The 25,599-nt window shown below is 42.0% G+C and overlaps 1 protein-coding gene across 4 annotated transcripts in view; it reads right to left on the reverse strand.

Annotated features, from left to right (window-relative positions):
* Window positions 1-349: 349 nt before the first annotated feature.
* Window positions 350-25,599, reverse strand: part of ARMC9 (armadillo repeat containing 9) — a 154,196-nt gene continuing 128,946 nt past the window's right edge. For all 4 annotated transcript variants that reach the window (XM_040428453.1, XM_040428451.1, XM_040428452.1 and 1 more), the window contains 5 exons: window positions 7,811-7,926; window positions 3,762-3,883; window positions 2,656-2,782; window positions 2,288-2,433; window positions 350-723 (listed from right to left, as the gene is read on the reverse strand). In XM_040428453.1, coding sequence (XP_040284387.1) covers window positions 701-723; window positions 2,288-2,433; window positions 2,656-2,782; window positions 3,762-3,883; window positions 7,811-7,926 — 534 coding nt within the window. In that variant the 3' untranslated portion in view covers window positions 350-700. The remainder of the gene's footprint in view (window positions 724-2,287; window positions 2,434-2,655; window positions 2,783-3,761; window positions 3,884-7,810; window positions 7,927-25,599) is intronic.

Raw genomic sequence — 25,599 nt, forward strand, 5'->3', positions numbered from 1 at the left:
CTTCACAGATGAAAGCAGGTTCACACTGAGTACATGTGACAGACGTGACAGAGTCTGGAGACGCCGTGGAGAACGTTCTGCTGCCTGCAACATCCTCCAGCATGACCGGTTTGGCATTGGGTCAGTAATGGTGTGGGGTGGCATTTCTTTGGAGGGCCGCACAGCCCTCCATGTGCTCGCCAGAGGTAGCCTGACTGCCATTAGGTACTGAGATGAGATCCTCAGACCCCTTGTGAGACCATATGCTGGTGCGTTGACCAGAAGTGTAGAATGCCCGTGAGTGCTCTTGTTTTTTTGTTTTTTTTTCTATTTTGGGACTATAAAACAAATAGACAAATAATTTGGAAAAACGCATTTTAATATAAAATTATAGTTAATACAAAGTTAAACTGTATCCAATGATTTAATATCCAACACTCCACATAAATAAATAAATAGATCAAATGAAAAGCAAAAGCAAATCTGCAGTGTGATCATCCCACCAAACAGTTCACATCTCAGCTTTCTGTGAGGACACTTGTGTCACACATGAATTGTATGGTTTAAGGGGTGCCTGATACTTTGGATTCAGGTTTCTATAGACATTTTCACTGGCATAGGTAGCTCTGGTTACTCAGGTCAAAGAAGGGAGAGTTAAGGAAAGTCTTAGCTCTCTGATGTCATCACATAAAGGTAGCAGATCCCATTGAGTGGCTTATTCTCATTTTCTGTAGGATTGGCTACCTGCAAGAAAAAAGACAACAATATAGATTTTGTGAATTTTATCAATGTGAGAAGGCTACATGTAACAGAGACTGAGCAGCTGGACGTATAGATCAAATGCATCCCACTAACATATGCCATAGAGTGACATGTCACCCACAGTGTCGAGGTATGATTGATATATGCTGTCCGGTACTGGTTTGGGGAAAGAGTTCAATATTAACAGCCTGTTCTACATTCGTGCTGTAATATCCTCCTTAACTTGTGCCAAGTAGTAGAGTGAAGCCGGAAACACGTGTCCTAGGATGATGAACAGGATGCAGCAAGTTACATTCCAAAGGTCTATGACCTGCAAATAGTGCCAGTTAAAATGGCTATGTAACTTGCTATATATTGGTATATCGAATAAACCTTTCACAGTGTAGGGTCCATTCACACCTCCATAAGTGTTTTGCGGATCCGCAAAACACGGACACCTGCAATGTGCGATCCGTAATTTTCGGATCCGCACATCACAGACACTATAATAGAAAATGCCGTTTCTGGTCCGCAATTGCAGACAAGAATAGGACATGTTCTATTTTTTTCAGGAACGAAATTGCGGATCCCGAAAAAACGGATGCGGATCCAGGAAATGTGGATTTGCATCCGTTCCAGCCCTATTGAAAGTGAATTGGTCCGCAAATTGCGGAACGAATGCGGACCCAAATTACGGACGTGTGAATGGACCCTAAGGCAGGGACCAGGCGCACACAGAAATCCTAGAGCCCCATACCAAAATCTGGAATGGGTCCACCACACAGCTTTGTCTTGTTTTTATGCCTGGCATCATTTTCTGTGGCAGAGACCTTTAACACTGTGTGACACTGAAGCCCAGTCTACACTTTCCAACACAGCAACATGAACCAAAGGGGCTTCTTAAATATGGCATTCATTTGAAATACCATATTTTTTAATGCATTTATGCTAGAAAATTGGAAATAAATACATTGGTCTGGAACTCGCTACCCCAACATATCAGACTCTCACCTATAGTGAAATCCTTCAAAAGAAACCTGAAAACCCACCTCTTCAGACAAGCCTACAACCAGTGACGCTGCTGCCTCTATACCGCCATGACCAACTTCACCCACACCTACTGTGTCCTTCTCCCATACCATGTAGATTGTAAGCCCTCACGGGCAGGGCCCTCTCTCCTTCTGTACCAGTTTGTAACTCGTCTTGTTTATGACTAGTGCAATTGTCTGTATTACTTATGTATACCCCTGTACCCATATGTACAGCGCCATGGAATGAATGGGGCTTTAATAATAAATGATAATAATTGCTAAATCACCGGAAGTAAAGTACCCCAAATTCCCTGCACATAGTAAATTTACACAGCTACTATAGACCTCAAGAGCAGCTGTAAACATCTCCAAGCAGTCAGCTCCACTCAGTGACAGCTACATGAAAACCTTATGACTGCCTCCGAGGAAGGTATGCCATTACCGCAGCTCTTTTCCCCCTTAAAATATAGATCAAAGGCACCCAGATTGCTAGGAATCATGTAATCCATTTTTAGTCTGTTGCCTTGAATTCTTACTTTGCCTGCTGTGAGTAGAGGATCCAGCAGAACTGGGGCGACTTTGTTGTGGTCCAGATTGTGAAAACTGCGGTGCAATAGTAGGGGTCTTAGCCTTGCGTGGGCTGACATTCTGTACTTCAGGACTTCGTGGGAGCCAAGTTCTGCTATAAGAGGAACATTAGAGATTGCCAGGGAGATAAGAAAGTGTTAATACTGTAACCTGCTAGGCACATTAAACACTGACTGGACTAATTGTTTTACATCTATTGGTTTAGGATCACTGCCCTGTGCATTTACAACACTAACATTTTCTCATCCACACCCAAGTTGTACAATAGCAAAAGCCATTCCAGCCATTGTATCCTTCATGTTCAGTGTAAAGTTACCTGTTACTGTGCCCATTGCTTTTATCCAAACTCAAATCCAGAATTCTAGGGGAAGTAGGAGACACGGGTCCCCGGTGATCTGACCGGGCACTTGGAGAAAAAAGCCGAGATGATTCGGTATCAATGGCTAAAATAGGGAAGGTGATAGAAACAAATAAAAGTGTTACCTATCTACTAAGAAAGAAATTTACCGAATGCCAAGATCAAAAAACACATGGAAACAAGAAAACAAAGTTCGGCTAAAGTGCTTTTAGACACATGCTTGACTTTTTCCAATCACATAATGTTATACATTATTAACATTTATAAAAGGACAGGAACCGACGAGGACAAAAGGTTCAGTTGTGCTGCCGGAAGACACTTGTTCCGCGTACAGACAAATACAACTACTGCATCCAAGCCAATGATAGCTTCCTGTGAAACAGGAAGCGTATCTTCTTTCCTGGTTGGTCCGGGCAAGAGATGGACCAAGTCAATTTATTTGAACATCTGCAGATGAATGCCACCAGCTGCAAGGTCAAATGGAGGACACAGAGATGTTTCCACAGATATCCACATGATGCACAAAAATTCACTGGATGTCACTATAACTGAGAAAATGTCCAAAAATAAAGTTATATTGTGGTGGGATTCGTTGTATGGCTTCTGCATGACTGATGTTACAAAGCAATACAAAAATCCTGCTAGATAAATATTCCCAAAGTGTGTGCTCCCATAGACATAGAAGACTAAGGCCAGGGAGCTAGCTACATAAATTAGCAGGAAGCCCTAATGCCTCTCATACACATGAGTTCACCAGACATTCTAATGGGAAACTCCTGACTCTCCAGTGACACGTCATGTTGGGAGAGAGAAAGATCCAGTGAAGTGAATGTTTTCGCCAGAACCTTTTGTTCTCCCGGGAGATAAGCTGCTGACAGAAGCGTCTGACAACGGCTTTCTCCTCTCTCCCCATTGCCAACACATACACACGGCCAAAGTGAACATTTACTGTATGTGTATGGGGGAGTCAGCCAAACTATTGAAAATAATAAAATCAATTCTTGGAAGCCTTGAAATTAGTATTAGAGAAAGATAGTTAAATCTAGACAATTACATGTGCTTACATGATGAGGCAGAAAAACCAGCAGAGGTGGGGCGGCTTCCACTTCGTGTAGGGGGTCTTGATGTCAATTTTTGGACTCTAAACGAGCTTGAAGGATTTACTTGTGAGGTTATGTTGTCTGACCTAGTAGCAAAGTAAAACATATTAATCTGTCAGAGGAATATAATAAGTCAATGCCAAACATTTTCAGACAGACACAAATTTTGGTTTTCACAAAGTTTGCTGCTTCAGTGATCTTTTTGTGAGATGTTTGTATGGTATACTGACGTGCAATGCAAGTATTTCATGTGTGTTTTTTTTTTTTTTGACTTTTATTGATAAATATATCAAGTTTATGGAAAGACTCAGTATATCCAGTGTTGATCCTACTTTTTCAAGATTTATACAATTCCCCCTGGCATGCTGGATATGAGCTTCTGGGTCACATCCTGACTGACAGCAACCCATTTGTGCCTAATCAGTGCTTGGAGTTTATCACAATTTCTGTGTTTTTGTTTTTCCACCCACTTTTTGAGGAATGACCACAGGTTATCTATGGAATTGAGATATGGGGAGTTTCCTGGCCATGGACCCGATTTCAATGTTTTGTTCACCGAGCCACTTTGTTATCATTTTTTGCTTTGTGACATGGTGCTCTATCATGTTGGAAAAAGCATTGTTCATCACCAAATTGCTCCTGGATGGTTGAGAGAAGTTGCTCTTGGAAGATGTTTTGATACCATTCTTTATTCATAGCATGCTCTAATGCTGGCATGACACAGGACTCATGGTAGCACTCCTCTTTTCTTCTCTGGGCAGTCATTTTTCCAGATGTCCAAATCAGTCTGGATGGGGCTTCATCAGAGAAAATAACTTTAACCCAGTCCCCTACAGACCAATCCATGTCCTTCCTGCACAATGTCTGTCCTTGATTTTTTTTTCTTGGAGAGAAGTGGCTTCTTTTCTGCGTTTCTTGACACCAGGCCATTCTCCAAAAGCCTTCACCTCACTGTGCGTGCAGATGCACTCACATGCCTGCTTCCATTCCTGAGCAAGTGGTGGTGACCCAATCCGGTCTTCAGGAGACAGCCCTGGTACTTGCTAAACATTCTTGAAGCCTTCTTCACTGCAAATAAACCTCTCCCCTTAAAGATCTTGATGATCTGATAAATGGTTAACATAGGTGCAATCTTTAGGAGCAGCAATGTCCTTGCCTGTGAAGCCCTTTTGATGCAATTAATGATGACAACATATGTTTTCTTGGAAGTAACCATGGCTAAAAGAAGAAGACAATAATTTCAAGCACCACCGCCCCTTTTAAAGCAACCAGTCTGTTCTTCTAATTTAATCAGCATGACAGAGCTGATTGAATTAGAAGAGCAGGATATCCTTGTTAACACTTTCTTCTGAGCTATCGAGAAGATCACTGAAATTATGTTAGCAGGTCATTTTGTGGCAGGTCTTAAATGCAGTGGAAATGAGGTTTTGTGATCAAGTCCATTTACATGGCAAGGAATGACTATGAAATTAATTTGCAATTCATCTGATCACATAAAAACTAAAGCAGAAAACTTTGTGAAAAACAAAATTTGCATCAGTCTCAAAACTTTTACCCATGATTTAGTGTCATGAAGAATGGATAAAACAAGACAGAGATATGTTCGTGCTTTGGACAGAATATGTATGAATGCACTTGGACATTTGATAAACTTAACATCTTTAAAGGGCTTCTATCACCAGAAATACTGTTATGTAGCTGACTGACATTAGCCATGCGCTAAGGTCAGCACTACATAACAGTATGTTTCTAACATTTGTCCCTGCAGCCGTTTTGGTAAAAAAAGCACTTTCATAATATGCTAATGAGCCTCTAGGTGCTATGTAGGTTATGAACCCCTTCAACCCTGGGCCTGTTTTCACCTTCCTGCCCAGGCCATTTTTTGCAAATCTGACATGTGTCACTTTATGTGGTGATAACTTTAAAACGCTTTTACTTATCCAGGCCATTCTGAGACTGTTTTCTCGTCACATATCGTACTTCATGACAGTGGTAAAAATAAGTTAAAAAAAAAGAATCATTTTTATTCATAAAAAAATACCAAATTTACCAAAAAAATTTTAAAATTAGCAAATTTCAAAATTTAAATTTCTCTACTTTTATAATAGATAGTAATACCTTCAAAAATAGTAATTACTTTACATTCCCCATATGTCTACTTCATGTTTGGATCATTTTGAAAATTACATTTTATTTTTTGGGGACGTTAGAAGGCTTAGAAGTTTGGAAGGAAATCTTGAAATTTTACGGAAAATTTCCCCAAAAAACTTTTTAAGGACCAGTTCAGGTCTGAAGTCACTTTGTGAGGCTTACATAATAGAAACCACCCAAAAATGACCCATTTTAGAAACTACGCCCCTCAAGGTATACAAAAAACTGATTTTACAAACTTTCTTAACCCTTTAGGTGTTCCACAAGAATTGATGGAAAATGGACATGAAATTTCAGAATTTCACTTTTTTGGCAGATTTTACATTTTAATAATTTTTTTCCAGTAGCAAAGCAAGGGTTAACAGCCAAATTAAAACTTAATATTTATTACCCCGATTCTGCGGTTTACAGAAACACCCCACATGTGATCGTAAACTGCTGTACGGGCACACGGCAGGGCGCAGAAGGAAAGAAACACCATATGGTTTTTGGAAGGCAAATTTAGCTGAACTGGTTTTTAGATGCTATGTCCCATTTGAAGCCCCCCTGATGCACCCCTACAGTAGAAACTCAAAAAAGTTACCACATTTTGGAAACTACGGGAAAAGGTGCCAGTTTTATTGGTACTATTTTGGGGTACATATGATTTTTAATTGCTCTATATTAAGTTTTTTGTGAGGCAAGGTAACAAAAAAATTGATGTTTTGGCACTGTTTTTATTTTTTATTTTTACAGCGTTTACCTGACGGATTAGGTCATGTGACTTTTTTATAGAGCAGATCGGTACGCATGTGGCAATACCTAATATGTATACTTTTTCTTATTTATTTAAATTTTACACAATAATAGCAGTTTTGAAGCAAAAAATAATCATATTTTAGTGTTTCCATAGTCTGAGAGCCATAGCTTTTTTATTTTTTGACCGTTTCTCTCGGCTAGGGTCTAATTTTTTGCGGGATGAGCTGACGGTCTGATTGGTACTATTTTGGGGGGCATACGCCTTTTGATCACTTTTTTTTACGATCTGATTTCTGTGCAGCAACAGGACCTTTGGTGACGTCATTCCGGTCATCACATGATCCATCACATGATCTTTTACCATGATTCATCACCATGGTAAAAGATCATGTGATGGATCATGTGATGACCGGAATGACGTCACCAAAGGTCCTGTTGCTGCACAGAGATCAGATGAAGACAGAAGGAGATGCCGGGCTACGCGATCAAGTGGACTAAGGTGAGTTAAATTATTTAAAAAAAAATTTTTAACCCCTCCAGCAATGTTTTACTATGCATTCTGTATTCAGAATGCTATTATTTTCCCTTATAACCATGTTATAAGGGAAAATAATACAATCTACAGAACACCGATCCCAAGCCCGAACTTCTGTGAAGAAGTTCGGGTTTGGGTACCAAACACGCGCGATTTTTCTCACGCGAGTGCAAAACTCATTACAATGTTTTGCACTCGTGCGGAAAAATCGCGGGTGTTCCCGTAACGCACCCGCACATTTTCCCACAACGCCCGTGTGAAAGAGGCCTAACAGGTTGCCTAGGAGACCCAGCCTGAGGCTGGATCTCCTCGGCTCCCGTAGAAGGCAGGTACCGATGCCGTGCAAGGCATTGGGCAGCCTCTGCACGGCATCGGGCTGCCTTGTGTCGCATCAGGTCCCCGCCACAGCAGCGCGGGGACTCGATGCGATCGTTCACCCGACACAAACCTCTATGTCGCGGTCAGCGCGGACCGCGGCATAGAAGGGGTTAATCCGCTGGCATCGTACTATTAAGTCAAATTGCTGGAACTCAGTGGTTCCCATGACGTACTAGTAAAACTTCTTTAATTTCAGACACTAAGTACTTACAGTGTATGCACAGCCCGGTGACTACTAGGGGTTACAGGTCTCTGGAGTGGCTCGTCAATGCTCTGCAGTATACCAGGAAACATTTTCTTCCTTACTTTTAGTGTATGGGTCATGATCTGCAGAGAGAGAAAACTTATTGATGCCTTTCTCAGATATTAATCCATTTGCTAAGCATTTATTCAGCACCACTAAATTAACATATGAATCCATCTCAATTCTAAAGTGTCTGCTATGCACTTGTAAAACTGCACCGCTTCTCCCCAATTCATGACTACACTAGCCTTCTGGAGGCTCTCTGCTTTATGCCTACAGAACATGAGGAAGGAATGTCACAGTTTTCTTCAATAAATACGCGTTCTTCATGGTCATGGATAAGTATTTAAATGAACTATATGTACTGCATAATGCCACTATCCAACTGACTTTTACTCCATGCTCAAACTTTTTATTTTTTTTACTTGACATGGATCTTGATGCAAGTAAGCCATCATGCACACAACCATATTTTGCATCCGTGACCAATCCACAGAGCACACAGACCCATTCATTTCTATTAAAAAAGGACGGAAAAGTCCAGCTTCCAAAAACGTGACAGCCTTTATTGAAATGTGCTAAATAAAATCCAGTTCAAACACAACGTCTACACGTTTCGGATCTTACAAAAGTGATCTTTACTCATGACAAAGTTGTGGTAAAATCCATGAGCTTTTATATGTAACTTAACCAATCAAGTGCAGTTTAGAGGTTACACCCATGGGTGGATGCATATGCATTTAAAAGAAAGCTAAACATTTACAATGAAAAAATATATATAAAAAAATAGATGAGGGGAGTAGTGTAATGTTTATAGTTTCATCCTGCTGGTACACAACTTTCCATTTGAAAAAAAAATCTAAAAAGATTCCGTTAAGGAACTTGCGTTTATACTCACCACCTCTAGTGGGTGGAGGAAGTCGCTCGCTCCAAGCCCTAAACAAGCAAACCAGACACATCCCTCTGATGAACATGAGCTGTTGAATGTGCGTCCTCTATTAGCTGTAGATTGAATGGATCGGCTCACATTTATATACTGGCAACAAATACAAATGTGTCATCCGCACTTGAAGTTGCCTTTGTATTGCAACCAGGTAAGTTTACTGAAACTTTTTTCAATAAACAAACTTGGACTGACTTTTTGTGTAAGAGTGGGTGCACGGCGAGCTACACATTGGACACCCGCCCCAGTAGCTTGTGTCCATTGTTCATCCAAGTTTAATAAAGCAAAATGTTTTTTTAATAATTTTGCAACTCTTAAGGAACCTTTCCAAGGTTCAGATACTACTAATTTTACATCTTTGTCAGCTCCATTATTCTGATCAGAGAACGTTTTATCTTTTCCCTCTGATGAACTGGCCAACCGTTCTCATATGCAGGAGTTTGGAGCCTTGGATATTAGTTCAACTAATAAAGATTTCTCTCACAGGTTTAAAGTATATAACTAAGATTTCTATCCTATTAAATCGCAATCTATGGCATTGGATCGTTTTCAAGAACTTGTTGAGAAGGACTTATACTCCCATCATGGTTTGGTGCGTTTATCTAGCACCAACAATATAAAAAAAAAAATAACCTAACTTTGAAGGAACGCGTTGCCCTACAGGAATTATAAAAGATAGATGACATCATAATAAAACAGGCTGATAAGGATGGGGCTGTGGTTGTTCTGGACCGATATATATATATATATATATATATATATATATATATATATATATATACAGTCATGTGAAAAAATTAGGACACCCTTTGAAAGCATGTGGTTTTTTGTAACATTTTTAATAAATGGTTATTTCATCTCCGTTTCAACAATACAGAGAGATTAAAGTAATCCGACTAAACAAAGAAAACTGAAGAAAAGTCTTTTCAAGATCTTCTGTAAATGTCATTCTACAAAAATGCCTATTCTAACTGAGGAAAAAGATAGGACACCCTTGCCCCTAATAGCGAGTGTTACCTCCTTTGGCTGAAATAACTGCAGTGAGACGGTTCTTGTAGCCATCTACCAGTCTTCGACATCGGTCTGAGGAAATTTTACCCCACTCCTCAATGCAGAACTTTTTCAGCTGTGAGATGTTTGAGGGGTTTCTTGCACGTACAGCCCTTTTCAAGTCACCCCACAGCATCTCAATGGGATTCAAATCTGGACTTTGACTTGGCCATTCCAGGACTCTCCATTTCTTCTTTTTCAGCCAATCTTTGGTTGATTTACTAGTATGTTTTGGGTCATTGTCATGTTGCATGGTCCAGTTCCGCTTCAGCTTTAATTTTCTAACTGATGGTCTCACATGTTCTTCAAGCACCTTCTGATACACAGTAGAATTTATCGTGGATTCTATGATGGTGAGCTGACCAGGTCCTGCTGCAGCAAAGCAGCCCCAAACCATGACACTTCCACCTCCATGCTTCACAGTTGGTATGAGGTTCTTTTCTTGGAATGCTGTGTTTGGTTTACGCCAAACATGTCCTCTGCTGTTGTGTCCAAATAATTCAATTTTGGACTCATCTGTCCAAAGAACATTATTCCAGAAGTCCTGGTCTTTGTCAACTTTATCGCTGGCAAATGTCAGTCTGGCCTCGATGTTTCTCTTGGAAAGCAAAGGTTTCCTCCTTGCACACCTCCCATGCAAGTTAAACTTGTACAGTCTCTTTATGATTGTAGAGGCATGTACTTCTACATCAACAGTAGCCAGAGCCTGCTGTAGTTCTCGAGATGACACTTTAGGGTTTTTGGATACCTCTTTTAGCATCTTGCGGTCTGCTCTTGGGGTGAACTTGCTGGGGCGACCAGTCCTGGGCATGTTGGCAGTTGTTTTGAAAGCCCTCCACTTGTAGACTATCTTCCGGACAGTGGAATGGCTGATTTCAAAATCTTTTGAGATCTTTTTAAATCCCTTCCCAGACTCATAGGCTGCTACAATCTTTTTTCTGAAGTCCTCTGACAGCTCTTTTGCTCTCACCATGGTGCTCACTCTCACTTCAACAGTCAGGAGCACACCAAACTAAATGTCTGAGGTTTAAATAGGGCAAGCCTCATTCAACATGCAGAGTAACGATCTACTAATTATGTGCACCTGGTGTGATATACCTGTGTGAGATCTGAGCCAATTTAAGAGGGAATACATGTGAGGGTGTCCTATCTTTTTCCTCAGTTAGAATAGGCATTTTTGTAGAATGACATTTACAGAAGATCTTGAAAAGACTTTTCTTCAGTTTTCTTTGTTTAGTTGGATTACTTTAATCTCTCTGTATTGTTGAAACGGAGATGAAATAACCATTTATTAAAAATGTTACAAAAAACCACATGCTTTCAAAGGGTGTCCTAATTTTTTCACATGACTGTATATATATGAGAATGATAGTAGTTGGAACTGGCTCATTTTCTGCAAGATTGTCGGAGTGCATGGACAGTTTGCTGCAGGCTGCAGCCTCTTGTTCAACACATCCGGAGATATTTACAGGACACTCGGGCAGTCCTTCAAGCCCTGCATAATCTTTCTTGGTCAGCTAATTTTGTGGGGGTCACAGCTGATGTCACCTCAGTCGATACTGTTATTTATCACAATTTAGCTACAGTTTCTCAGAAATGTTTTTTGTCCGTTTATGCAGATTTTTCAGCTGAATTTCAGGATTATATTTGCCAAGTCATATGGTTCTTATTGAAGCATTTTAATAGAAAAAATGAATATGGCTGGCTCTCAGCAGTTCATTTTTGTCTTTTATTAAATCAGTTCATATATGTATACAAAAGGCATTTAATAAATCACTATATGCATAACAAATGGCCCTATTCTAATCCCCCACATGTACAAACGGTATAGTTGTTAGATGACCCATATTTTATATTTTATTATTTTTATTGTTAATTGTTTGCAGGTCATAGCAATATTGTGGTTTACTATTGCACACACAACAATTTGAAGAAATTATATTAAGTAAGTTGAGAAAACGCAGTGTGTGAATAGTATCACTACAAGGCTGATATAACATTCAGCTATCCGTTAATGAGATATATCAAATATCGTTTATTTTTCAGTTATAGGAATTATATCATGACATACATTGTATAAAATACATAAGAAACAGCGATGGTTATAAAACTCACTATATAAACGCTGCAAATTTAACAAATATTGCAGAGAAAGGGATAATAGTATACACACATTTATACTACTTGTATTCACATGTGTTGTCAGTGGGAGCAGTTATAAGCTATGTACAAACAAAGCTATGTCCAAATTAATACAATGTAAAGTTGTCTATGACAAAGTTGGTACTATTGATGACGATAAGTCACAGCTCTTAATATTAGTGGCATGATAAAAAGACATGTCAAGAGCTTGCTAGTAATACAAAACGCACCATGTTAATAATGTGAACACAACAAACATGACTCAGTATAAGATGATCCAGCCCAGTTTTTTTTATTTTACCTGAAACGGTTTAAAAAGAACCCATTACGAAGTGCCATTTTATAATCATTATAATTCTATACCACTGAGGAAGGAACATTACTGTTCCGAAACGCGTCTGATGGTGGCCAGTAAGTGGACATTACGGACAGTGATTTATATATACGAAGACTGTAAGAACAAATCTTGGACTAACTGCCAGCGTTGTGGTGAAACCCTGAGCGCACGAGCTTGAAGATATTGGGCGAGAGCACACGGAGCTGAGAGCTGCGGGAGTTCAGCTTAAAGATCACAGCCGGAAACTGCACCTACAAGATGCAATCACAACGAACCCAGCACAGTCGTGAGCAGCACTGAGCAGTCTTACACTGGTATCCTATAGTGTGTATACACTCCAGTGACTGTCGGTTTAATGCGGTTAAGGGCTGCACGCAGTATTAGAGATATACAATACGGACACTTTATAGCTGGCATGTGTATTGGACATAAATTGCATTGACACATGAAGCGCTGATTATAGATGCAGCTACGTTGATCATATAGCTCCTGAGACATTCACTGCAATTGAAGCATATCTAATACCAAGCAACAAAAGATATACATGTGCATTACTTACACAGAATTCATCGTTTGAAACCTGTCCAGGTAAATGTCCGGATTTTTTATAGCCGCTTTGTTTTATTCTAGTTTTTAATGTGAGAGCTCCACATTAGGGACTTGGGTCATCTAACAACTATACCGTTTGTACATGTGTTTTAAATATGAGGTTTAAATAATTATATGAATTTGTACTATTTGGGGATTAGAATAGGGCCATTTGTTATACATATAGCGATTTATTAAATGCCTTTTGTATACATATATAAACTGATTTAATAAAAGACGCAAATGAACTGCTGAGAGCCAGCCATATTCATTTTTACTATTAAAGGGGTTCTGCAGTTTGTTTTAAATGATGATCTATCATCTGGATACATCATTAGCTTCTGAACGGCGGGGGTCTGACACCCGGGACCACCACCGATCAGCAGTTTGAGAAAGCAGCAGCGCTCGAGCAGCGCCGCGGCCTTCTCACTATTTACCGCTGGCCCAGTGATGTCACGACTGGTATCAACTAGTGTGGGCGGGGCTAAGCTCTGTTCCCTTCTCAAACTGCCTTCTCAAACAGCTGATCGGCGGGGGTCCCGGGTGTCGGACCCCCGCTGATCAGAAGCTGATGATCTATCCAGAGGATAGATCAGCAGTTAAAACAAAGTGCAGAACCCCTTTAAAGTACATATATAACTGAGGGGTGATCAGTGGGCCGGGCTCCAGACCAGTTGGTGAGCATCCACAAGTAGATTAATATTCTTATTGAAGCATATTTGTTGTATGTTTAATAAACAGTATTTTATGCAGTTGTAGAGCGTTTCCATGGGGGCGAAGTTCTCGCCCTCCATGGCTAACATCTACATGACCTGGTGGGAACATCATTCTTTATTTTCTGTTACTAATATACATAGGACCTCTTTAAGGTGGTACTGTCGCTACAATCTGCTTATTATGCCTTCCTTTGGGGAGTTCCTTAATTAATAAGAATACCTGCCAACTCAATTTTACATTACACTATGATGTTTCCTCCATTACTTTCCTTGATTTGATCCTTATGACTGATCTTATTAACACCAACATTTTAACTAACACATATCACAAAGATGTCGTAGGTAGGGCTGCAGCTAACGATTATTTTAGCAATCGAGTATTCTACCGATTATTTTTACAATTAATCGAGTACTCTAATAAGAAAAAATGAATTAATAGACTGTTTTCCTTTACAAAAACTCATCAGACCCCCTGCCATCAGTCCCCAACACCCTTTGTCCCCGCTGTGCGATCAGCCCAAGTGCTTCAGTTCCCCCCAGTGCCATCGGCACCATTCCCCCAGTGCCTTTAGCTCTCCCCCACCCCAGTGCCTTCAGCTCTCCCCCACCCCAGTGCCTTCAGCTCTCCTCCTTGTGCCATTGTTTCTCTCGCCCTTGTGTGATAGTCTCTGCTCCCTTTGTGCCATCTCTCCCCTAAGGCCAGTCCACACTTCAATTAAACCACGGACGCACGGTCCATAAAAGCCCAGCCTGCCCTCCTCCTGACGCCTGTAGTGGAGAGCGTCATTGTTTGCTATGACGCTGTGCACTCCGGGCGCCCGGCCTTAGTCGAGCCCCCGCCACCTCGGGGGATCACCAACTTACGTTTCCAGCAGAGGCGCCGCAGACACTCCACTATTCCGCGCTGCTCTGGGCCTGACGTCACACAGCACATCAGGTCACGGCGTGCGCACGTCAGTGCAGCGCGGGACCATGGACGTGCTGTGGAGTGTCCGGAGACCCCCTGCTGGAAAGGTGAGTATTCCAAGCGTATTGCGGGCCAGCGGGAGACCACGGAGCGGGGGTAACAGCAAGCGCTTCACTCCCGCTCTGTGGTCACGTGACACAAACGAATCCTTGCTGAAAAAAAATAGCATCGAGGATTTTTTTGTGTTGAATTACTCAATTTAAATCGAGTACTCGTTGCAGCCCTAGTTGCGGGTAACACAACTTTATTGGCTACATCGTGCCCCCGTCACATGTTATCAACAATATCCCTAACGGAGAATTAATAAGAGCTAAACGTAACTGCTGAAATGATGTTTTGTTTAACAAGGAAGCTGAGAATGTGACCGATAAATTGTACTTATGGAAATATCCCAAATGGACTGTCGACCATGCTAAAGATATAGCACTGTCCAGATCGGGTTTAATTTTCCCACAGAAATGTCGTACCTCAAGTGACACTAAAATTTCTATCCCTTTTTTCGTTACTACTTAAAGTTTGAAATACTCACAAATTTGCAAAACTCTTAAAAAACATTTTGCTTATTAAACTTGGATGAACAATGGATACAAGATACTGCGGCGGGTGTCCAATGTGTAGTTCGCCGTGCGACCACTCTTGCACAAAAAGTCAGTCCAAGTTTGTTTACTGAAAAAAGTTTTAGTAAACCTACCTGGTTGCAATACCAAGGCAACTTCAAGCACGGAAACCACATTTGTATTTGTTGCCAGTATATGAATGTGAGACGATCCATTCAATCTACAGCTAAAGGACGCACATTCAGTATGCAGCAATACATTAATTGCAATACCAGTTATGTTGGTTATAGCATTTTTTTTCCTTTGTGTCAACTAATGTCGGGTGTACAACTAATGATTTGAAAACAAGAATTCGGAAACACCTTTCCGACATACCTCATACCAAGACTAGGAATGTTTCAGCTGTCAGTCTACAATATGCGGTTGTTCATCAGAGGGATGTGTCTGGTTTCCTTGTTCAGGGCTTGGAACGAGTTACTTCACCCACTACAATTGGTGACTATAAACGCAAGCCCCTTACCAGGGAATATTTTTGGATTTTTGAAATGGGAAGTTGTATACTGGCAGGATTAAACCATAGCCATGACCTCATACTACTTTATTGATCCTCTCATCCTTCTTTTTTTTTGTTTTCATTGTAAATGTTTAACTTTCTTTTAAATGCATATGCATCCACCCGTGGGTTTAACTTCTAAACTGCACTTGATTGGTTACGTTTAGGGATCGATTTTTTAGAGCCGATACCGATAACTTGTGAACTTTCAGGCCGATAGTCAATAACTTATACAGACATTCTGTGCATTTTCATTTTTGAAAATATATTTTCAAAAATGTGGCAATATGGCAATATATTTATTTATTTATTCTTTATATATTTTATATGTAAAATTGGGAAAGGGGGTGATTTATACTTAATATTTAGGTGTTTTTTAAACTTTTTTTTTTAAACTTTTTTTTAAATAATTATTTCCCCCCTTAGGGGCTAGAACCTGGGATCTTTCATCCCTTGTCCTATTCATCCTAATAGATCTCTATTAGGGTGAATAGGACTTTACACTCTCCCTGCTGTCCTGTGAATAGTGCACACAGCAGCAGGGAGCTTACCATGGCAGCCAGGGCTTCAGTAGCGTCCTGGCTGCCATGGTAATCGATCGGAGCCCCAGGATTACACTGCTGGGACTCCGATCAGAAGCTGCCACTGCCACGAATGAAGAGGAGGGGAGGGGACCCTGTGGCCACTGCTACCAATTATTTCAATACTGGGGGTGGGGGGGCGCACTGCGCCACCAATGATTTTAATACTGGGGGGTGGGGGGAGGGCACACTGTGCCACCAATGATTTTAATACTGGGGGGTGGGGGGGTGGGGTGCACTGCGCTACCAATGTTTTTAATAAATTTGGTGTTATCGCTCTCACACTATCTCATACTGGTCACTGGAAGTTCAACATTGAACCTCATGGCAAAGAACTCTCAGATCTGAAAAAAAAGAATTTTTGTTCTACATAAAGATGGCCTAGGCTATAAGAAGATTGCCAAAATCCTGAAACTGAGCTGCAGCATGGTGGCCAAGACCATACAGCGGTTTAACAAGACAAATTCACTCAGAACAGGCCTCGCCATGGTCGACCAAAGAAGCGGCGTGCTCAGCATCGTATCTAGAGGTTGTCTTTTCAAAATAGACATATCAGTGCTGCCAGCATTGCTACAGAGGTTAAAAGGGGATGGGGGGTCAGCCTGTCAGTGCTCAGACCATACGCCGCACACTGTATCAAATTGATCTGCATGGCTGTCGTCCCAGAAGGAAGACTCTTCTAAAGATAATGCACAAAAAAAGGCCACAAATAGTTTGCTGAAGACAAGCAGACTAAGGACATGGATTATTGGAACCATGTCCTGTGGTCTGATGAGACCAAGATAAACTTATTTGGTTCAGATGATGTCAGGCGTGTCTGGCGTCAACCAGGTGAGGAGTACAAGGACAAGTGTGTCTTGCCTACAGTTAAGCATGGTGGTGGGAGTGTCATGGTTTGGGGGTGCATGAGTGCTGCCGGCTTTGGGGAGCTACAGCTCACTGAGGGAACCATGAATGCCAACATGTACTGTGACATACTGAAGCAGAGCATGATCCCCTCCTTTCAGAAACTGTTCCGCAGGGCAGTATTCCAACATGATAACAACCCCAAACACAACTCCAAGACGACCACTGCCTTGCTAAAGAAACTGAGGGTAAAGGTGCTGGACTGACCACACATGTCTCCAGACCTAAACCCTATTGAGCATCTGTGGGGCATTCTCAAACGGAAGGTGGAGGAGTGAAAGGTCTCTAATATCCACCAGCTCCATGATGTCATCATGGAGGAGTGGAAGAGGATTCCAGTGGCAGCCTGTGAAGCTCTAGTGAACTCTGTGCCCAAGAGAGTCAAGGCAGTGCTGGAAAACCATGATGGCCGCACAAAATATTGAAACTTTGGGCACAATTTGGCCATTTTGACTTAGGGGTGTACTCACTTTTGTTGCCAGTGGTTGAGACATTAATGGGCACACCAAATTTACACTGTGTACATTATATACAAGCTGTACACTGACTACATTACATTGTATCACAGTGTCATATCTTCCGTGTTGTCCCATGAAAAGATATAATAAAACAGCTAGTTCACTCCTGAATAAATAAAAAAATATGTACACTAGAGACCGGATACAGGTCCAGATCTAAGATTTATCTTGCGCTTCTATACATTTCTATGAAAATAATTTTCTAGTCTCCAGCTAGAAAGGAATACCGGTACATAAAAAGATACAAAGGAAAACATAACAAGCTATAAAGGAATACATAACAAGGAACAAATACTGCAATTTTCCACTAGCACTAGCATTTTATATTCTCAAAAATGGAAATCAGCTCACAAGACATCTTATGAGCATAAGCAAACGTCCTCCTCATTCCCCCCTTTAATAAGGATATTATTGCGATAACCTAATGTACAAGGAAGAAGGAAGTTTACTTTGATAAATCGGTTACTTCTCTAGATATTGTGGAGTTGCATATTTCTTTAAACAATACCATAAACACATAAAACAAAGCTCAAAGATTAAAGGAATAACCTTTATATATAGCACAGGATACCTGAGACCCAACCACCTAGGCTACTGAGCTAATTATTAGCCATGAACTAGCTAAGGCTACTTTCACACCAGTGTTTTTACTGGATCCGGCAGGGTTCAGCAAAAACGCTTCAGTTACTGATAATACAACCATCTGCATCCGTTATGAACAGATCAAGTTGTATTATCTTTAACATACCCATAGATCAGTCATGAACTCTATTGAAAGTCAATGCGGGAAGGATCCGTTTTCTATTGTGTCAGAGTTAAACGGATCCGTCCCCATTGATTTGCATTGTGGGTCATGACAGATCCGTCTTTCTCTGCATCCCATGATGGAAAGAAAACCGCAGCTTGCTGCAGTTTGCTCTCCGGTATTCCCATACCCATTCCGTTCTGTTTAGTTACATTTTGTCCCCATTGACAATGAATTCTCCAGTATTGAGATCCTCTGCCGGATCTCAATACCGGAAAATAGAAACGATAGTGTGAAAGTAGCCTTAGGGTAGTTTCACACTTGCGTTTTTCTTTTCCGGCATAGAGTTCCGTCACAGGGGCTCTATACCGGAAAAGAACTGATCAGGTATGTCCCCATGCATTCTGAATGGAGAGTAAGGGCTCTTTCACACCTGCGTTATTGTCTTCCGGCATAGAGTTCCGTCGTCGGGACTCTATGCCGGAAGAATACTGATCAGGATTATCCTAATGCATTCTGAATGGAGAGAAATCCGTTCAGGATGCATCAGGATGTCTTCAGTTCCGGTACGGAACGTTTTTTGGCCGGAGAAAATACCGCAGCATGCTGCGCTTTTTGCTCCGGCCAAAAATCCTGAACACTTGCCGCAAGGCCGGATCCGGGATCAATGCCCATTGAAAGGCATTGATCCGGACCCGGCCTTAAGCTAAACGTTGTTTCGGCGCATTGCCGGACCCGACGTTTAGCTTTTTCAGAGTGGTTACCATGGCTGCCGGGACGCTAAAGTCCTGACAGCCATGGTAAGTGTAGCGGGGAGCGGGGGAGCAGTGTACTTACCGTCCGTGCGGCTCCCCGGGCGCTCCAGAGTGACGTCAGGGCGCCCCAAGCGCATGGATCACGTCATCCATGCGCATGGGGCGCTCTGACGTCACTCTGGAGCGCCCCGGGAGCCGCACGGACTGTAAGTATACCGCTCCCCCGCTCCCCGCTCCTACTATGGCAGCCAGGACTTTAATAGCGTCCTGGGTGCCATAGTAACACTGAAAGCATTTGGAAGACGGTTCCGTCTTCAAATGCTTTCAGTACACTTGCGTTGTTACGGATCCGGCAGGCACCTCCGGCAACGGAAGTGCATGCCGGATCCCAACAACGCAAGTGTGAAAGAGGCCTAATCCGTTCAGTTTGCATCAGGATGTCTTCAGTTCAGTCGTTTTGACTGATCAGGCAAAAGAGAAAACCGTAGCATGCTACGGTTTTATCTCCGGCTAAAAAAACTGAAGACTTGCCTGAATTTTTTCCCATAGGAATGTATTAGTGCCGGATCCGGCATTCAGATTACCGGAATGCCGGATCCGTCCTTCCGGTATGCGGATGCGCAGACTGAAAAAAAGGTGAAAAAATAAATGCCGGATCCGTTTTTGCCGGATGACACCGGAAAGACGGATCCGGCATTTCAATGCATTTTTTCAACTGATCAGGCATTTTTAAGACTGATCAGGATCCTGATCAGTCTTACTAATGCCATCAGTTAGCAAACATTTTGCCTGATCCGGCAGGCAGTTCCAGGAACTGCTTGCCGGATCTCTCTGCCGCAAGTGTGAAAGTAGCCTAAGACAGCCAGTTTCAGATTCCAGTCCTGCTCCGAATCCTATTTTATGATTTTTGTCCTTTGAAGGGGTATTCCCATTTTATAAAATGGTGGCAGCAGGGGTGGGCATGCCTCATCATGCACAGGAATATACAGATTGCATAAAATACATGCTCTGCAGGCTGAAAGTGTACAGAGAGGTGGTAGTGTATGGAAGAAAATGAAAAATCTTTTATTACAATGGACAGTCTTTTATACTATTGCTGCTCTTGTCCCTTTTCTTATGGCCGCCATATCTTTCTCTCTGTAAGTGTATGTGACTGTTGGTCATATGCTAAGGCTATTTTCACGTGATGGAATATTTTGCTACTTGTGTTTCTGCAGCAGAAATCCAAGGCTGACCCTCCGATTTCTCCTGTGGATCCACACATTATTCCATGAGGTTTAGGCCTCATGCACACGACCGTTGTTTTATTCAGTGTCCGTTGTGCCATTTTTCTGCGGACCCATTGATTTTCAACAGGTCTGCAGAAAAATCACGAAAAACGGCGCAACGGACACGGAATAAAACAAAAAAAAAAAAACAGCTAATGCACCATTTGCCATCCACGTCCGTGATCCGTGGTTCAAGTCCGTCAAAAAAATATAACCTGTCCTATTATTTTCGCGGAAAACGGTTCGCGGACCCATTCAAGTCAATGGGACCGCTAAAAAACACGGAGGCACACAAGATTGTCATCCGCGTCCGCGTCCGTTTTTTTCCTATGATTTGCATGGCAAACCTATCTTAGACTTTTTTTTACATTCCTTTATGTCTGGTGGTCCTCCAAAAATAAAAGAAGACACACGGAAACAAAAACGGATCACGGAACAACGGAACCCTGTTTTGCGGACCGTTAATCCTCATGTTTTATATGCTGAAATATTCAGGAAGTTTCATTGTGTGAATCAGTGGTGGACTGGGAACCTAAAGTGGCCCTGGAAAAAAAACTGTGGCCCCACTTTGTAGTCGGGTCCAAATTGATGGAAGCCAGGGCCAACACAGATAGGCAGGGCCAGCAATAACATATTGCAGCACATTATACCACCCCAGTAGAGCCAAATACCACAGTGCATCACAAAATACTGCTATAGTACAGAGGGACTCTTACCACTCACTGACTATGGGGGCACACTGCTGTTATTGATGCTGCTATAGTACAGAGGGACTCTTACCACTCACTGACTATGGGGGCACACTGCTGTTATTGATGCTGCTATAGTACAGAGGGACTCTTACCACTCACTGACTATGGGGGCACACTGCTGTTATTGATGCTGCTATAGTACAGAGGGACTCTTACCACTCACTGACTATGGGGGCACACTGCTGTTATTGATGCTGCAATAGTACAGGGGGACTCTGATTACTCACTGATCGTGGGGGCACTCTGCTGTTATTGATGCTGCTATAGCACAGATTGACTCTTACCACTCACTGACTATGGGGGCACACTGCTGTTATTGATGCTGCTATAGTACAGAGGGACTCTTACCACTCACTGACTATGGGGGCACACTGCTGTTATTGATGCTGCAATAGTACAGAGGGACTCTTACCACTCACTGACTATGGGGGCACACTGCTGTTATTGATGCTGCAATAGTACAGGGGGACTCTGACTACTCACTGATCGTGGGGGCACTCTGGCTAATTTTAGTGCTTGTGCTAGGGTTTAGTGCTTGTGTGTTGGGGGCATATGCATGACACAGCTCAGACAGGCTGATACAGGTCATACACACAGGGAGATCGTCCACAGTCCTCACTGGCTCAGCTCTGCCCTCAGATAACACAGTGGAGATGATTGCTGCCAGCAAATGTCCTAATATATTTCAGAGGAGGGAAGCCTCCTCCCGCCAGTAGCAGTCCTCTCCCCTGAAGCCCTGACCTGGTGCAGACACTGACCTCTCCTCCTTACATGTGGAGGCCACTTCTCCAGTGCAGAAGCTGAAGAAACCTGCTCTGCACATCCACAGAACGCCATAACAGACTCACTCAGGGCAGAAATGATGTAGGCGGAGCTAACTCCTCCCTCCCTACAAGTGATTGGTAGTTTGGGTAAAGCTGCCTGTGTGCAGCACATCGATTGGCTAGAACACTTAACAGGTCCTGTCCTGCTTCTTCCCCTCACTGGCTGTACTACAGGTCCTTTCTCTTCTCAGTGAGAAGCTGACAGCTGGTGTCCTGGTCTGGATTTGGACCGCGGTCTGCCCGTTTATTAACCCTGGCTTATACGTTGCTTTGTGCCTCTCATTCTCATGTCCCCTTGTGTGGCTACTTGGTCCCAACCACGTCTGCTTCACGCCTCAAGGACCATCCAATGGGGGCTGGATAACTATAACAGAAACTTACAGCTCCATCTGTGAGATCAAATCTTCATGTATGATGCATGATTTTTGTGGCTATCGTGTAATTCAGTTTCTATCTCAATGTGAAACTGGTGTTTGCACAATGACTGAATTTAGCACCTGCTTCCTGAATGCTATGCCAAGATGAAATAACTCAAGATTATGCTCAGCCCTTAATGGGTTTATCAGTACACAATGAAAATTCTACATAAAAATTAGCATTTTGTATTTGTGAACGTCATTGGTGGTGGCAATATTAAATACTGAGATTAGGTTTCATGGAAACAATCCAAATCTACCTTGAACTATTTCTGTCACATAAAAGGCATAATAGCATGTCTCAAATACAGTGGGATGCGAAAGTTTGGGCAACCTTGTTAATCGTCATGATTTTCCTGTATAAATCGTTGGTTGTTACGATAAAAAAGGTCAGTTAAATATATCATATAGGAGACACACACAGTGATATTTGAGAAGTGAAATGAAGTTTATTGGATTTACAGAAAGTGTGCTATAATTGTTTAAACAAAATTAGGCAGGTGCATAAATTTGGGCACCACAAAAAAGAAATGAAATCAATATTTAGTAGATCCTCCTTTTGCAGAAATTACAGCCTCTAAACGCTTCCTGTAGGTTCCAATGAGAGTCTGGATTCTGGTTGAAGGTATTTTGGACCATTCCTCTTTACAAAACATCTTTAGTTCATTCAGGTTTGATGGCTTCCGAGCATGGACAGCTCTCTTTAAGTCACACCACAGATTTTCAATTATATTCAGATCTGGGGACTGAGATGGCCATTCCAGAACGTTGTACTTGTTCCTCTGCATAAATGCCTTAGTGGATTTTGAGCAGTGTTTAGGGTCGTTGTCTTGGTGAAAGATCCAGCCCCGGCGCAGCTTCAGCTTTGTCACTGATTCCTGGACATTGGTCTCCAGAATCTGCTGATACTGAGTGGAATCCATGCGTCCCTCAACTTTGACAAGATTCCCAGTCCCTGCACTGGCCACACAGCCCCACAGCATGATGGAATCACCACCATAGTTTACTGTAGGTAGCAGGTGTTTTTCTTGGAATGCTGTGTTCTTTTTCCTCCATTCATAATGCCCCTTGTTATGGCCAAATAACTCAATTTTAGTTTCATCAGTCCACAGCACCTTATTCCAAAATGAAGCTGGCTTGTCCAAATGTGCTTTAGCCCACCTCAAGCGGCACTTTTTGTGCTGTGGGTGGAGAAAAGGCTTCCTCTGCATCACTCTCGCATACAGCATCTCCTTGTGTAAAGTGCGCCGAATGGTTGAACGATGCACAGTGACTCCATCTGCAGCAAGATGATGTTGTAGGTCTTTGGTGCTGGTCTGTGGGTTGACTCTGACTGTTCTCACCATTCGTCGCTTCTGTCTATCCGAGATTTTTCTTGGTCTGCCACTCCGAGCCTTAACTTGAACTGAGCCTGTGGTCTTCCATTTCCTCAATATGTTCCTAACTGTGGAAACAGACAGCTGAAATCTCGGAGACAGCTTTCTGTATCCTTCCCCTAAACCATGATGGTGAACAATCTTTGTCTTCAGGTCATTTGAGAGTTGTTTTGAGACCCCCATGTTGCTACTCTTCAGAGAAAATTAAAAGAGGAGGGAAACTTACAATTGACCCCCTTAAATACTCTCTCATAATTGGATTCACCTGTGTATGTAGGTCAGGGGTCACTGAGCTTACCAAGCCAATTTGAGTTCCAATAATTAGTTCTAAAGGTTTTGGAATCCATAAAATGACAACAGTGCCCAAATGTATGCACCTGCCTAATTTTGTTTAAACAATTATAGCACACTTTCTGTAAATCCAATAAACTTCATTTCACTTCTCAAATATCACTGTGTGTGTCTCCTATATGATATATTTAACTGACATTTTTTATCGTAACAACCAACGATTTATACAGGAAAATCATGACGATTAACAAGGTTGCCCAAACTTTCGCATCCCACTGTATGTAAAATGATAACTTCTCAGTAGGGAAAGATTCCCATTAGCAGAAAGGCACGCTGTTACAGGGGTTTTCCCACTTACAATACGTCCCATTCAGATAAGTGCCTGAGGATAGTCCTGCTGCTGGTACCATGGTTCACAAGAATGGACGTCCCACAGTGCCCCATTAGAACAGAGTGGTGTGGATGTGTGATCACTGCTACATACACTTCTATGGGACTGCCAGAGATAGCAGGATCACTGTACTTGGTAGTCCCATAGAAGTGAATAGAGCAGTGGTGAGACTCCCTTTCCCAGCAGAAGGACCACCCGTGATCAGACACTTCTATCCTGTCCTGTGGATAAGTATTGATAGTGGGAAATCATTTCAGAAAAGAGAATTCAGAGCAGGACTGGAATCTGAAAGGCCTGTCTAGCTTAGTTGGGTCAACCCTAATAATTAGTCCACTGGCCTAGGTGGTTGGCTCCCAGGTAGTCTGCTGTGTTCATGAAGATTATTTGAGTTTCCCGTCATGTGGGCCCAACATTCCTTAAATAATGTAGGTATACAAAGTCCACAGAGAAGTTATCGTGATTAATCAGCTTAAACTTCCGCCTTCCCTGTAGATTAGGTTATTGTGATGATAAAATCATCAGAGGAAGGAATGAGCAGCATCAGATGTCTGCTGAACTGGTTTCCATTTTGGAAAATCCAGTATTGGAACTTGCTGTGTATTCCCTTACATGAGACTAGGAAGTCATAGAATAGCTGTTTTTGCTGCACCATCTGAATACTAATGAAATATTTCTGGATGTTACTAAGGTTATGGCACTTTAAAAGGGGTTGTCCAGTAAATATATGTCCGATTTATAAAGGCAGGGAATGCTTTCAAATATTAAAGTGACCAATGCTCACCATGCAGCTGATCACATGCCATTCAACCAGGTGACCGCTACAGCCAATCACTGCAGGACAGAAAGTATACAGAGAGCAACGGAACGGAGCAGTGGTGGGATTAGAAAGGGGAATATTGGCTACTTGATTATTTATCAACCTTGCTATTAGAAAAAACAGGATTTAATGGATGACTCTGCACTTTGGCATGGAGTGACAGGCCACAAAAATGTATCCAATTTGCTTATTAAAATGGATAGAAGCTGAATATAACCAAGACATTTTAGCTAAGAAACTGCACCTGTTCCTGGTCGGATGTA

Source organism: Bufo bufo, chromosome 4, assembly GCF_905171765.1.
Source record: "Bufo bufo chromosome 4, aBufBuf1.1, whole genome shotgun sequence".
In the NCBI taxonomy this organism is placed as follows: Eukaryota; Metazoa; Chordata; class Amphibia; order Anura; family Bufonidae; genus Bufo; species Bufo bufo.